Below are 15,577 nucleotides of genomic sequence, written 5' to 3'. Positions count from 1 at the left end.
TTATGACTGTGATTATCATTTATTCACACTCATTAACTGTACAGTTCTCAAAATAGCTAAAATATGGTCATCCTGGAAAGAACATTCCCAAAGTAGTCTGAATATTAAGTTCATGTGTGCTAGTCACGTGACGCGCAATACCAGCAGTTCTTGGACCTCTCAGGCCACACCCGAGGAGCCGCGTGTTACCCGGGTCTGTTGCCTGCTACACGCTGCCCGAGACATGGTGCCTGAGATATGATTTATGAGCCCTATTGTGCAAGACACTTTGTCTACTATATGTTGTTTTCTCATGCATATATAAATATATATATATATACAGTTTAAAACTTGTTTTGTTTGACATGTTACTTGAACATGTTATACAGTACATATTGTCTACAATATGTTGTCTGTTTCTGGCATGGTGGGTTATAGAAGGTGTAATAAACTCACACACCGGCAGCGGTCATCAAGGCCGTCCAGAACTCTGGCATTACAATCCTTGAAAATGGTGCATCAGTAGAGCAGGGAAAACCTAAGTAAATATATATGAGGATACAAAATTAAAATTCAGTCTAATATTATAACTAGACGTGACGAAGCAGTAAGAGACCAGCTGCCTAGAGTAACACAAAAATAATAACAGACAAGAGGTGAGAGAAGGGCGCTCACGGTACCACCATTATCTGGTGTCACGCTGCTAACAGCCAAACAAATTTATCTTGCCAAATTACAGAACCTTCTGTTCTGGTCTTATTTTTGGCGTCAAAATGCTGGCAATGATGCAATGCTACTTTGTCTATTCGGACAATGACATATTTTTACAAAAATGTTAAAAATGGCATTATTTTCCCAAGTGAAAATGCTGGCAAGAAACAAAACAAATTTGATGCTATGATGCTGACAAATGATGCGTGTTACATGTACCAAAATTGTTCAGTTATTTCTTGACACTTTCTGCCTCAACATCTTCAGACGTCAGCGGACAAAACACCATCAAAATAGTCGAGGCTTCCAAGCCAGTAAGACATAACAACCTCAGATATGTACTTTGAAAATTCCTCCTCGAATGTTCCATCTAACTCACGTAACTCAAAACTGAGAACCACAAGACAGATCGAGACTGAAAATATGAAGAGCGTTCCCTGTCATACTCCGGGTGTAGCGCGCCAGGACCCGAGTGTCGGGCACTCAGGAGGACCCTGGCGGAGGTACACATGGGACCGTGGTCACCAGAGACACTCAAGGTAAGACTAACACTAAAGACCAAATGTTGGTAGCTGTTGGCAGTTGTTGTCAGTTGTGCCGGTGAGTGTAAACTCCACAAAAAAAGTCTAAGAGCATCTTCAGCAGCTGAACCTCGGAGATACAACTGGCTTCATGCAGCACCCAGACAGGGCTGGTCCTCGTGTGGAGGGACCTTGAGTGTGTCCTCTGACCCGGCTCGAAGCGTCTCCTTGACTTGGCTACATAAACTCCTTTAATACAGAATAATCATACCTACAGTACCTCACTATCATCTACAGGAGGACAAAAACTTTGTCACAATAATTTCTTAAACATTTTCTTAAAATTCAGTTTGATAATATGCTATTCTGTCAGACATTCTTGGCTAGCATTAATTCGCAAAAATATATTTCAACAGTACAATGTTATCCACCTGAACACAAAGAATATAACGGACAAGCATTCTTGGGGATAATTATAACCTAAATTATAAAGTCTTCCAGCAACTGCGGGTGATCCTTCCCCTCTACCATCCACCATGGAGTTGATCACTCGCCCAGTCCACCGAGAAGCGGAGCTCATGATATGCGTTATCCAGGAGAACCAATAAATGCTGTCGAAGTCAACCTTAAAAATTGTTCGTTAAGGCAAAGTCCTTACAGGCAAATCGCTTCGTTTTAAAGGCAAAGCAGTTCGTTATATTACAGACGTGATGAGAGCATAGTCCTAGGGCGGTGAGGTGGGTGTGTTGACAGTGGGAAGCAGCTCACTCGCCCAGCACGTCCATCATCAGCTTGTTGAAGAAAGCCGTTTGCGCAATCTTCTTCCTCCCACCGATAGCATTTGTCTGTAAGAGTACCAACATTAAGAACACCAGCAGTGACAGATGAATGGCATATGAGGTCTTCCTAACAGGTAAATGGACTCTCTCTTGACACCGGCAGACGCGGGACCGCGAGAACTAGCCCAGTGTCCCTCCACCAACTGGCCTAGTGTATGTGAGGAGCAAAGTTTAGACAATTATGTTTTTATCTCATCACAATTTAAATTACAAATTTATCTACAATATGTCTGGTGATCGGTTAACAATAAGTGTGTGTAAGAAGTCTCGGACATAATCACTGTTAAATATTTATCATAAGTGTGTTTATATTCGTGAAATAAATGAAAGGTTTGGGCACCTTTGTGAATATCATCGTGAGTAACAACTAAGAGTGTGTTGAGATCCTGTTCGAATTAATTATTCCCTGATACACTATACACACTATAAGAGGTCAAATATAACATAGTCCAAATACTCTGTACTATGCACTAAGTATTAATACAAGACTACAACAAAAATAAACAGTTTATCCACTCTGGTAAGTTAACCTGAAAAATAAATCATAAGTTCTACTAAAACAACCTGAAAGAACTAAAGCGAATGAAGCATTAAACTTAAATCCAACTATAAACCACAAAAAAATAATAAAGTATATATGAGCAAGAGAAGACGTGAGCCTCCCCAACAGACTGCACGGCCTACTGGCGAACACACCGAGCTACTGGGACTATGGGCGAGCATAGCGGAGGTGAAAGTGTGGAAGGTGTGGTGATACTCCTTGCTAATGGTTGCTGGATCTACCTGGTGGTGTTACCTCCGTGTGGCCACCAATAGGTTGACAGTGAAAGCAGTAGGTGACGCTAGCAACAGTAACAATGGATTCAAATGAACCAATAACCGACTTCAGTAGATGAATGCAATAAGTGACAAGAGCAAATTACTCCATCAAGTGATATCAGTAAGTGACGCCAGCAAGTGACACCAGCAAGTGGTACCAACAGGTTCACAAATTTCATTGGTAAGTGGCACCAGCAAGTGACACTAGCAAGTGACACCAGCAAGTGATACCACCAACAAGTTCACAAATTTCGTTGGTAAGTGGCACCAGCAAGTGCAGCATTATATATAGTGGAGGGGGTTGGGAGGACAGACCTTAGGGCCTCCTGGTCTACGTGGTGGGTTGTACGTCTCCTGTAGAAGGGCGTAGTCATCCTGAGGGAGGGGTAAGCTGGTCAAAGCTCCTCGACCACCTACACTCACCTCCTCTGTACAAAACACCTGCTACTCCCTGCCTCACCCCACAAATACTTTAACTCATAAGGTTAATAACTTCAAGGAGTTTACTGAAGGCATCAAGTGTGTGTGTGTGTGTGTGTGTGTGTCAACGATGGTGTGAGTAAGTGAACTGAAATAACTGGAGGAGTACGTCAGGGGAGTGTGTCATCACCCTGGTTATGTAATGTTTTTATTGATGGTGTATCACATAAAAATAGAAATGGGTGACTGTGGAAGTCGTCATTATTACTGTATACAGACGATGTTGTACTATTAATTATATCTGGGGGGAGAGACCGAGGTAATGGAGTATATTGTGAGGACACTTGTAGATAAAATACTTGACAGATTTCACTCCCCAATTCTGTCGCCATTTCGAAAGAAGAACATAAGGAAGAGGTTTCTTTCTTTTTCCACCATAATAACTGATGAAACGTCACATTGCATTGTAACTTGAGGGGCAATGAGGCAGTTGTTTGGGGAACAAACTCAGACTTCATGATGAATATTGTGCAATAATTTCCTGTGTGTGAAAGTTTCCCTAAATTCATTGTTATTATCATTTGCCCGTAACTAACACATAACTGTTTCACTTAAACTTTGTAAATTCCCCATCAAGACCACAACTTACCGATAATATTCAGTTTAGTTTTCATATCTCAGTTTATTCTTCAATATCGAATGTCTCCTTTATCACTTTGACAAATCTTAAAACTATATCATCAAGGCTTCATCACTAAACCCTAACTTTACACAAACTGTAGTTTAACCACAACAGCTTTGTTCATATTAATAAAACTTACTTCAAAGACAAATATATTTAAATATAAGATACCGTAAATAGTTAACAATACTGGGACGAACAACATGTAGAGTTCACATGTCTGAATATACTGACTAGTTATATACATTATATATATTATTAAGTGAAGTAACGATGTACATGTTAACAAGACTAAACGAGAACTCACCTCGTATATTGGAATCTTAACACGATCGGTGGTCATCTGGTCGACAGGTTTACTCTCAGCCAAGGCGGCGGAGAGGACAGCAGAAGGGCCCGTCTTGGGAGGACTCAGAAAACTCCGCGTCTCGCTGTCCGCCATCACCTCGTTGGCAGGTCTCATGGGTGGTGGCAGGAGCTCGGACACCGGCGACCGGGGCCCCGGTAGCGCATTGGTTCTGGCTGGTGGCCGCTGGCCTGGTTTAGGAGCTACGGGAGCTGTGTACACCTCGGAGTAGATAGGATCATGTTCCTTCAGGGCTGAGTAGTTTGCTACCTTCTCGGGGTCGATGGGGGCGTCAGTCTCCTGAAGCGCGCGCCAGGTGGCACTCGACTGAGGGTTATATTCTTTGGAAGGGGTGAGGATCACCTGCACGGGCTTGTTTGCGGGGGTGGGGGAGCTAGGCGGGAAGAAAAAAGGCGGGAATTATGCACGGGTTAGCATGCAACGAAATGCTCACCATTGAGTCAGGACAGTACATTAAACTTGAGACATTACGTTCAAAGACAAAGATCCATTAATATATTTGGTTATAAACTTGGTGACTTAGGGATCATCTGACAATCATCGCTCTAGTCATTATCTCCAAGGGAAGATTAAAATCAAATTGACAATTAGTGTCAAGTAGGGGTCGGCGCGTGCGCAGCTGCGCCTTCCTAGGGGTGTGACGTGGGTTACACAGTGCAGCGTAAATGGCTTTATAGACATCTATATATTAGCATGCTTTAGTGGTTAGGGAAGTGTGGGTGCGGTGCAAGGTGAGGGGAGCGGGGAGGCAGATTAGATGGAGTAGACTTTGGATTCAGTGGGGCCATGCTCAGTGATGAGCTGACAGTTCTCTTCCTCGTGGATGATCTGCCAGGTGGCGCTCTGCTCCGGGTCATACGTCAGGGGCATCCCGCGGAGTCCCATATGCTTCTGGGGCTTATTCACACTGCATATCCAACACCAGACACAGCAGGAAAGGCAGCCACGGCAGACAGCGGGGAAGCAGCCACGGCAGACAGCAGGCAGACAAACAGCCACAAAAGCCAAGAAAATGTAGAGGCCGGCGTGCGTCGTTTAACGAGGGGTCATATAACATGTGCAGGTGTCAACAGTGTATCGCACAGGCAGTGGTGAGCATCGGAAATGTGAGCCAGACACACAGTGTTGAGAGCAGGGAGGGGCAGGTAGAGGAGCACCACACGTTGACCCGCGTTGTAAAATAACACGAAAAAATAGAGAGTCCATCCAAAATATAAAGATGGGAATTATTATTGGTTATAAACAGCAAGGAAGCATGGGCCATTACCCAACATGCAAGCCCAGCCAAAACGAACAAGATGTAGCCACGAATCAGACAATATGACAGGCGAGGCAGGGAAGGTTAAGTCATCAAGCGAAGAGGATCACACAGGGTTAAGTGTAAGACGTGGATGTGGACCATGACGAGCGTGGCGTAGTGGTGGCGAGGGCGGCCGAGGTTGACACAAGTTGTTGCGGTTGACGGTGTTACAACATCCGTCAGCCACCGAGGAGGAAATAGAGAGTGACAGAAGATTAGTGAGTTGAGCTACAGCTGCAAGCGGGAAGTGCTGAAAAATCTACTTATGTGGCAAGTGTTATGTGTATTAGGTTCAGGGTGTCTGAGACTCACATTCCCTTCTGGTTGATGGGCGGGAAGGAGAATGTTGAGAACTAAGCTCCTGAACATAAGCCACACTAACCTTGCCACAAAATCAAAATGCATTCCTCTTTAATCATTATGACACAAACTAGTTTTGTTGGCCATATACATGTACATTATGCCCTAACAGTCGTGAGAACAGTGTAAGTCCTATACACTGAGCAGATAAAACATTCCTAAAGTTCTCAAGGTTATATCTAACAATATCTACACATGTAGACGATCACTGTGGCGTTTGGGGGAACTAGAAGCACACGATGGAGGACTAACATGCCCTACTGAACCACTCAACCCCACCAGAGCTCTAGTCCACTACCAGGGCTGTAAAGACCAATGAAACTGATCAGGTGGACTGGGTAGTTGATAACACATACAGTACATACACAGCCTAGGGTCTACAACATACTCCACCTAGGATAACCATACCCTCACTACCTCACTGAAACACGTGAAAACAGAGGTTCAAATAAAAGCCTCGTGTTAGAGATAAGAACCAAAATAATAATAATAATAATAAATGGGATAAATAATATTAAAACAGTAATTTGCTTATTAAACATAGATTAATTATTTTACCATACGTCCAGACACACGCCTAACGACCTCTCAGTGACCTCAGAGAACACAAGTCAAAGATAAAATTCTCGTGAACAATAAAGGAAGTTGATGGTGACACTTTCTTCATAGTAGTTAATGAAGGTAATAATTAACACTCGCATTAACGAAGAGGTGTAACAGGTGTATCAGGTAGACATGACATACCAACAGTCAGCATAGAGATGGTATATATACTGAAGATGCCTCATATTAGAGTAACTTAAGTGAGTTTCATTTAACATAACCATTGAAATAAAGTCATATATATATATATTAGTTGGCTAAATGAGAGTAAATTTAATCAATTGGATAATAGAACAAAACGGAAGGCAAGAATAGAAGAATAAAGATATAGAATAATAAGAGTGACATAACGGTAAAAATAAAAATAATTAATACTTTGAGAACACGTAGCTAGTATCAGTTAGTTATGACAACACGTTAATTACTCCAGCCGTCCAGCTAAGCATTATGACTCCAACATAATCAGTATTTGTGTTCGTGAAGGAGAGAGAGAGAGAGAGAGAGAGAGTCTATAATGAGAATGTTAATTTATATCACGTAACAGGTGACTCAGTGATGAAAGTATTAAGATAATAGATATATTTTACGTTTGTTCACACCTGTTGTCTTGAGAGAGGAGGTGCTGGCTACGTAACTCTATCTTTAATTCCATTCATAATTCTCTTTCACTATTTTAATACATTTTTTTGTTATCGATTATGGTCACTGTTTCTGAAGATTATTTAGTGTCCTGTAAAAAAGAAAATATCTTACAGTATAACTTAACCAGGAACTAAGTGCCTTCCCACTCAGCATGTTAAAGGCAGCAATAATATAGAATAGAATTTAACCTTATTATTAGAAAATCAAATCTGAATAGGAGCACCTTCGTTAACGGTAAGTAGGACAAGACGCCAGTGAATAATGTCAAAACACCCAGTCAAGCACACAGGCGTTGGAGAAACAACAACAAAACACTCGTCTCTCGGGGTTGGCTGGGGTAGGGTGGGAACACTTGAAGGAGGAACAAACTGAATAATTTGTCACAACTTATTAAGGTAAGTGTGGACATCTGTTAAGGGTACAGCAGCAAACAACACGGGGTCATTAAGCTTGCTATTTATTTATCTAGTACGTCGAAAATATGTTTATCTATATCTTACAGGGGTAGAAAAGTGACGTAGGGTTTTACTTAACATGGTTCTTGAGTTAAGGGGAATAACGAGACAGATGTTATATTTCGACACAAACATAAGACTTACGGTTTCAGTTGATATTCAGAGTACTGCTAAGAAGAAGAAAAATAATAGAGAAATAAAATATGTACTTCGAGAAAATCTGTGTTGATACAGTATGGATACACAAAAAAGTATTAATTGTGTGTATAAAAAATGGGGCTATTTTTACTGCCCGCCATTTGTGTCGCATCTCAGGCAGTGAACAGACAGGGGCTGCATCTTACCGAGCTACAAGCAGGTGAGGATCTCTCTTGATAGTCTAACACTCATGTTGACTCAATTCGCAAAACATAAAATATGAGGTAAATATATTTTAGGTTCAAATAGTGTCAGGGAATAAAATAAAAGTTTAGTGAAAGTCTTAACAGCAGGAGTTATTAGACGGACAGACAACAGGACTGTACACAGTGGTCAGTAAGCAGGACTGTTGACAACATTCTCAACACCACAGCAAAAGATGTTAAGCTTTCCAGCGATCACTGTCACAAGTGCTCGCCGTGACCCTCCTTAGCGGCGAAACGGTCTTGTTTCTCCCAATATTTACTTTGTCTCTGACTTGCTCAGGGAAAAACAGCTTAACTGTGTCTATTAACAGCAGAAAGTTGCAGAGACTCCACAGAGAGGTGATGGGCACAACCCATTTTGCTGGAAAAGCTCAAATCTTTGTTGAGGTTTAACTCACGTCTTCAAAGCTATGCTAGGACATCGACTTCATTAAAGCGGAAGAAATACAAGCATTTGATTTTCTCTGGAATCTCTGTAAACAGTTGTTCCCAAAGTTAGTTTGGCTAAACTATTCCTACAAGTCTAATCATTCCTGATCATTCAGTGCACGGGAAAATTTAGTCCACTTGCCTCACTTTTCTAAGGGCCTTGGCGGCATCAGCAGCAGCAGAAGAAGCAACCCTGAGAATTTCAGACGGCAGCGAGGCCAAGATTAGCTTAGCTGTTACGTCTACTGCTTATACTAAACACATTGTTAACAAAGCTGCTGCCCAGTACATTCGTAGCATTAGGCGAAAAATAAAAGAAACTTAGTTTCAGAAAAATAAAAACAGAATGAAAAAGACAGTAAAATAAGAGATTACAGACAAAACCTTTAAACTGTGTATAGAAGGCTGGTGTAAGAGACAACGTGCAGGGTAGGTTGGTAACGCCCGGATACCAGAGCTGGAGGTAGTGTCCACCACCCACCAGCCTACTGTTCCCTCTACCGGCACCAGGCGAGAGGGTGGCCATAAGGTGACCAGCTCTTGCCTGTCCTGGATGGAATCTGATCTCTTGTGTTTACAATTCGATTCAACAAAAATTTATTTCCATTTTTTTTACAGGACAAGTGAATTACTTTTGAAGATCTAAGTTTATTAGTTTAAAAAAATCTGGAAACTTAAGAAAATTAGAGAAAAATGAACCTCTGTTTCCGACAACTTCACCCCCTTCAAAAGTTTGGACGTGGTGAGATGAGAACTAACATTCCACAAGACACGAGAAACTCCCCCAGCGGTGCAACATGTGTCTGGCTTCCACTCCCTAAAACAACTATGAATAGCATCATAAAGACACACTCGAATTTTAGAATTATGTCCTAAATAAATTTTCATGGACTATCAAGATGTAAAGGAACCGAGGCTGGGTAGAATTCCCTGACGAATTCCTACATCGCATCCTACCTCCAAGTGGCTGTTGGGAGTGTCATAGTCTTGTTAAATGAACCAAGTGATGAAGATGACAGTCCACACGTAACTAAGAAGCCGCAAGGGTTTGGTTTGTGTCTGAGGAAAATTATCTAAAAAAAAAACCTTAAAAGCGCTTGTTGATTCAGCCACAAGTGTTGTCTGTCATTTCGATCAGGTGATTTTAATCTAACCTTTTTAAACTATCGATATATTTATAATATCAAAATGAATTAAACTATTTTCATAACCTTACAATATTCATCAATTTTATTCATTAAAAAAAATGGAAAAAGACAAGGGCATTTCAAATCCCTATTCATTACTGTGGCTGAGATGTGACCTTACCTGCCTAACAACTGACCTCCCTGCCTACCGAACTTATTACCACATATTAACTTGTAAAAACAAATCATAAAGTTGTTGAGTAGTAAAGCATACTAAGAGTACATCCAGATATAAGTTCCTAGAGTAACAACACAGTTCTAACTTGTACAGTACACATGCCCTGAGTTGGGTGGCGAGGGAGGGCGATCGATACTCACGGGTTGATGGTCGGTGTGTGGCTGGGGGACGTCTGCATCCTCATTGCCTCTTGCACATTCTCCTGGGAGTAGAGTGGTAGAGGGCTGTTGTACTGCTTAGTAACTAGGGTAGGGTTTGACGCTTGTGTTGCTGTGGTGAGAGACTGCTGTGTCTGTTGGATTTGTTGCAAGGTACCGGTAACCTGAAGGACAGAGAGAACGTTAGGCACAGTTCACTGGTGATAACGCAAGGTACAGTTATGTCTAGGGGAGATATCTGCTTGATTAAGGACTTTTAGGATAACTGACAGAGACATGGAAGTCAACAAATTATTGTATTAATCAATACTAAGAACTGGACATGTTGTGAGATTACAAGAACTCAATTTTTTGTATGATCTAAGTCAAGTTTGAGATGACTGCAGCTGTGTGACGGCCGGATTGACTCAGTGGGATTGTTCTTGATGCATTAGTTCTCTACAAGTCTACTTTATATTAACAAATAATAAAACAACAACATATTTGGTGAGCTGAATATATTATAATTATAAACTGTAGCAAATGGCAAAGAAATTAACATAAAAAAAATCTTAAAGCATTGCATTGTGAGCAGGCAACCAACCTACCATCTTTGTCACACAGGTAACTATGAAGGTGAGTCATGCATGTGTCATAACCATGTGCGTATCAGACTTATGTGTACCATGCCCCTACATGTTATACATATGTGTACCATGAGTGTGCGCACATAAATTTGTATAGATCATGCAAAAAAAAATATGGGAATTAAATGCACTCTGTACATGAAACAATTTGTCGTCTTTAGGCAGCACATGACAAACAACACACCGGTTTATTATGATGTGATGATGTGTGTTTGTTTGTGAGGTTCACCAGTCATCGCTGTACTCAGGTGTAAGGAATCACGTTAGCTTCAGTAGTTTTTTTTTTTTACATTTAACTTTCCCAAATGACAATGGCTTTTGACTGTGTAATCGATTAGACATTTAAGACATGACATCACGCACATCACCGATTTATTTCCTGATAATACATGAGGAGGTAAGTGAGTCTTTAGTAGATATAATTTAGTTCAAAATATAATTGTTTTTTTACTCAAGTTATCCCATTACTGTACATGCTCATAGCTCAGTGACCCAAGACCCGGTAGACTCAGGTCCCCGCCGGAGAGAGTTACCCCAAACAGTGTAGTGTGGCGGGAGTACAGTGCCTCCTACAACTAGACAAATGACTGTGGTTATACTTCCCCTAAAGTAACGAGAGTAAATAGTGATTATTGACGTCATCCGAGACAATGATAAGTTTTATCCACATTATAACTTCCTTCGAAGTCTGTTTATATTTCTCGAGTTAACACTTTCATAGTTGATGACGAATAACCTTTCTAGCATCCCTTGAATAACTTGACCGAGGACAAAACGTGAACTAAAATATGAAAGACTTCAACATATAAGACCCCCATCATTATCATCGTTATCATCTTTGTGCAGTACATTGGTGATAATGGTAAGTGTCTCGTGTCCTGAAGTCGTAACATCTCACTTAACCTAAATGAGCTGCATGGCACAACCTGCCTTGTTATTCTGATCAAATTCAGATTGTATTTTTTGGAACTCGGAGTGCATTTTGTTCCCGTCATCCGCCCTGTGATGTTGGTGCCGCCGAGATCGGTGTTGTCCAAGAGGGGAAGGGATGGGTGGGAGAGGAGGAGGAAGTGATCTGTAAGAGGAGTGTGAGGGGTGGAGGAAGCCTGACCTGTAGGAGGGGTGTGGGGGGAGGAGGAGGCTTAGCCTGTAGGAGGGGTGAGAGAAAATTTGTCCTGTGGGTGGGATGAAATAAGGAACTCTGCCCTGTGGGAAGGGTAGGAGGGGTAGGACTAGTTTGTCCTGTAGAAGGGATGGGAGGAAACTTGGCGTGAGGGAAAGGTGGGATAGGAGGAGAAAGCCTGACCTGTAAGGGGAATGAGAAAAGAAAGCATATACTCTGGGGGGTGAGGTAGGGGAAGGGTGGGGGAGGGGTGAGGTAAGGGAGGGGTGGGGGAGGATGTAGAGGGAGGTATGAGGGATGAGAGGAGTGGGAGGAGGAAGGTGGTTGTCCCGTGGAAGGATGAGGAAGATGGTTGTCCTGTGGAAGGAGGAGGAAGATGGTTGACTTGTTATGTAGTGGGATAATTTTTGCTCGACGACAGAAACACACTAACTATCTTTCAGGTCGTGTGAGGGAGGAGGGGGAATACCACCGGCTTCAGTCTCATATATACGTAAGGTGTGGAGACGTGTGTTGTGTTAGTCACCTTGGTATCGTGTTTTGAGAAGGTAAGTAGATGGCGTTGATAACTCTGTAAGTGGTGGGAGGAAAGAGACTGTCAGAGGGTATTTCATCAAGGAATTGTGTGACGTTATGTGGAGTCGATCAAAGGTCTTGTGTCCGTAACATTGGATTTAATTACTAAATGAGATGTGTGGTAGTAATAGTGATGTGCTGTGTTGAGAAGAGATGTGTGGTGGTAATAGTGATGTGCTGTGGTGAGAGGAGAAGTGCGGTAGTAATAGTGATGTGCTGTGGTGAGAAGAGATGTGTGGTGGTAATAGTGATGTGCTGTGGTGAGAGGAGAAGTATGGTGGTAATAGTGATGTGCTGTGGTGAGAGGAGAAGTGTGGTAGTAATAGTGATGTGCTGTGGTGAGAAGAGATGTGTGGTGGTAATAGTGACTTACTGTGGTGAGAAGCAGGAAACAGTGTAGTGATCATGGTACTATCAGATGGAATAACTACGAATAGAAGCTCCATTACACTCTTGTTCGAAACTGTACCGAACCCATGTGAGATAATACTGAATCATCTATAGGTAAACAAACAGATCGGAATCTCAATGTAGTGAAGGATCTATTGTTTGTGACTGTACGTGTTAGTGTATAGAGTCTGTGACATAACAACTGTGACGGGGATTAATGTGTAATGCCGTAAGTAAATACATAGAAAGTATTGGTAACAAGGGTGATGGTAGTGATGGTGTTATGAAGTGTAGACGAGCTGGTCATTCTACTGGTGTTATGTAGTTGGAAAAGAGTTGTGATTTTTACTGGTGTCGCTTGATGTGGGCGTGAAGGTGGGCGTGAAGGTTGGACGTAAAGGTGGGCGTGAAGGTGGACGTAAAGGTGGGCGAAGGTGGGCGAAGGTGGGCGTGAAGGTGGGCGGAAGGTGGAGGTGGGCGTGAAGGTGGACGTAAAGGTGGGCGTGAAGGTGACGTATAGGTGGGCGTGAAGGTGACGTAAAGGTGGGCGTGAAGGTGGGCGGAAGGTGGACGTAAAGGTGGGCGTGAAGGTGGACGAAGGTGGGCGTGAAGGTGGCGAAGGTGGACGACGTGAAGGTGGAGGATGGGCGTGAAGGTGGACGTAAAGGTGGGCGTGAAGGTGGACGTAAAGGTGGGCATGAAGGTAGACGTAAAGGTGGGCGTGAAGGTGGGCGTGAAGGTGGGCGGGGCTAGACAGTATTACCTGTTGTATGTGACGCCCACCCATCAAGGTCGCCTCTCCGGCAGCCATCACTTTACTTATTATTTTGAGGTTGAGGGAGGGTGAGGGGATGTTATTTTAGCATTATCATCTACCTCCTGCGGCCTCTGTGGCGGGGGGACACTGGGGAAGGATAGACCAGCCACAGTAGGACGACAGCATCCTTCGTGGTCACACTGAGGGCTGGGGATCCTTCACGATGGCTGCGGGTTGAAGGGACCTACTGACCTGGTGACTAATGACGAACTGAGAGCAAAAGTGATCATATAATCTGACTTATTATTTCACCAGGTCAGGTCTCAGCTCACAGCCTCCGTTGAAGATGAAAACAAATAATAACTCAAAAGAATTGTGTTTATCATACTGTGAGTTGGTGAGCTCAGCGGGGGTCTCAAGGTCCGACCTGAATTAAACTTTTATGGAGTAGTTGGCTAAAAGCTTTTATTGACAAAGCATACAGAAGACACCACAGTGATGTATATACACAAATCTAACCCAAAAAAAAAAAAAAAAAAAAAAAAAAAACGGCAAGTGTGAATCAGAAAACTACCCCGCTACCGCTGTTATCCTCTCCCGGTGGTCGAGATCCAAACAAAGGCTTGACAGATACAGTTTACACCAAAGTTAATAACATAAAGGTAATACCACATGAAACCCAAGTTAGACAAAAACATTCACAACCAAATAATTAATCATCACATGGCACCAATAGAGAGAAAGATAAAGTAATGAAAGAGGTGGAGTAACGAGAGAGTGAGAAAGGAGTAACGAGAGAGTGAGAAAGGAGTAACGAGAGAGTGAGAAAGATGTTTAAGAGAGAAGAGAAACAGAGAGAAAAAGAGAGAGAGAGAGAGAGAGGAGCAGGAGAGAGGAAACAAGAGGTTGAGAGAGTCGCCACAGAGAGCACTACAGGTGTTGTTATGGAGGGGAGGTAGGGGGGAGAGGGGTTATTGTGGCAGGCTGGCAGGCGTGAGGGGAAGGTCAGCGACAGCCAATTGTGCACTAGACTCACACTTACCAATTTAGAAAACAGCAAAGGGAGCCAGAGGGAGGAGGGGAAGAGAACACAGTCAAAAGCTATGAATCAGACTCATAAAAATCCAGAAAAAATAAAAAACAAAAGAAAAATATCATACGGCGAAAGGCAGGCTGTTTGAGGGGGTGGGGGAGCATGATGGGGGCGGGGTGCTTGTGTGTGTGTGTAACATTATTGGTCCACAACATATGTTCGTGGGGTGGCTAGGAGGCTCGACGGTATAAATAGATTAATATTTACTCTTAGACTCTTTTAACAGCGGAGGTAAGGAGAGAAGGATGGAGGGGGGGGAGGGTACCAGTTCTGCTTGCCCTTCGCCGTTTATATGACAAATTAAAGAGGTTCCCCCAAAAAATAAATAAATAAACTCGAGTACTCTAGTTACCACAGAATCTAAATAGCTGATAGATAAGTTTGGTTTCATAAAAAAATGAATACTGCATATATACAGTATGTATACAGTATATATGTAAACTGAATAATGTATAATTTGATATGTTTTAAGAGTTATTCAAAAGGGTAAAGCCAAAATATTTTTATTAAACATTTAATTAAGACTTAGATGAGTTTAGGTTGGAGTTTTCTCCCCGTTAGTAAGCAATGATGAGTGTTGTGGGAGCTGGGGCGGGGTGCTGCCTAGTGGTGCTGCTGCTGCTGCTGCTGCTGCTGTGGGCGTCTTGTTGTCAACGCAGTTGATTTTACAATGTGATACATAAATAATAATATAATATTTCAACGTCTTACTCCGTTTACGTCGTTGACGGGACTGACCCTGGCGGCTCTACCCACATCCTACAACACAACGTGTCTGGGGTGTTGTCCTTTCGGCAACACAAGTGGCTGGTGTTACGCCACAAGAACACGCAACACAGGATGAAGACATTCTTGGCTAGCCGCCACCCACCTATATCTGCCTTGAGCCCTGCCGCCCTCCCCTCCATAGCTCACTAATACCCTCACACACCACATACCTATTTCCCGCCACTAAACT

At 42.6% G+C, this 15,577-nt stretch overlaps 1 protein-coding gene across 9 annotated transcripts in view; it reads right to left on the bottom strand.

Moving 5' to 3' along the window:
- Positions 1 to 15,577, bottom strand: part of LOC121871621 (PDZ and LIM domain protein 3-like) — a gene marked incomplete at its 5' end in the record, with an annotated part of 47,923 nt that continues 32,346 nt past the window's right edge. For 4 of the 9 annotated variants that reach the window (XM_042374036.1, XM_042374061.1, XM_042374058.1 and 1 more), the window contains 5 exon segments: positions 1 to 2,056; positions 3,185 to 3,244; positions 4,279 to 4,711; positions 8,674 to 8,724; positions 10,037 to 10,218. In XM_042374036.1, the coding sequence (XP_042229970.1) occupies positions 1,976 to 2,056; positions 3,185 to 3,244; positions 4,279 to 4,711; positions 8,674 to 8,724; positions 10,037 to 10,218 (807 nt within the window). 9 annotated transcript variants of the gene reach the window in all.

This window comes from Homarus americanus, unplaced genomic scaffold, assembly GCF_018991925.1.
Source record: "Homarus americanus isolate GMGI-L3 unplaced genomic scaffold, GMGI_Hamer_2.0 scaffold3806, whole genome shotgun sequence".
Classification (NCBI taxonomy): Eukaryota; Metazoa; Arthropoda; class Malacostraca; order Decapoda; family Nephropidae; genus Homarus; species Homarus americanus.
The sequence above is the reverse complement of the archived record's forward strand: the minus strand, read 5'-3'. Positions and strand labels throughout refer to the sequence as shown.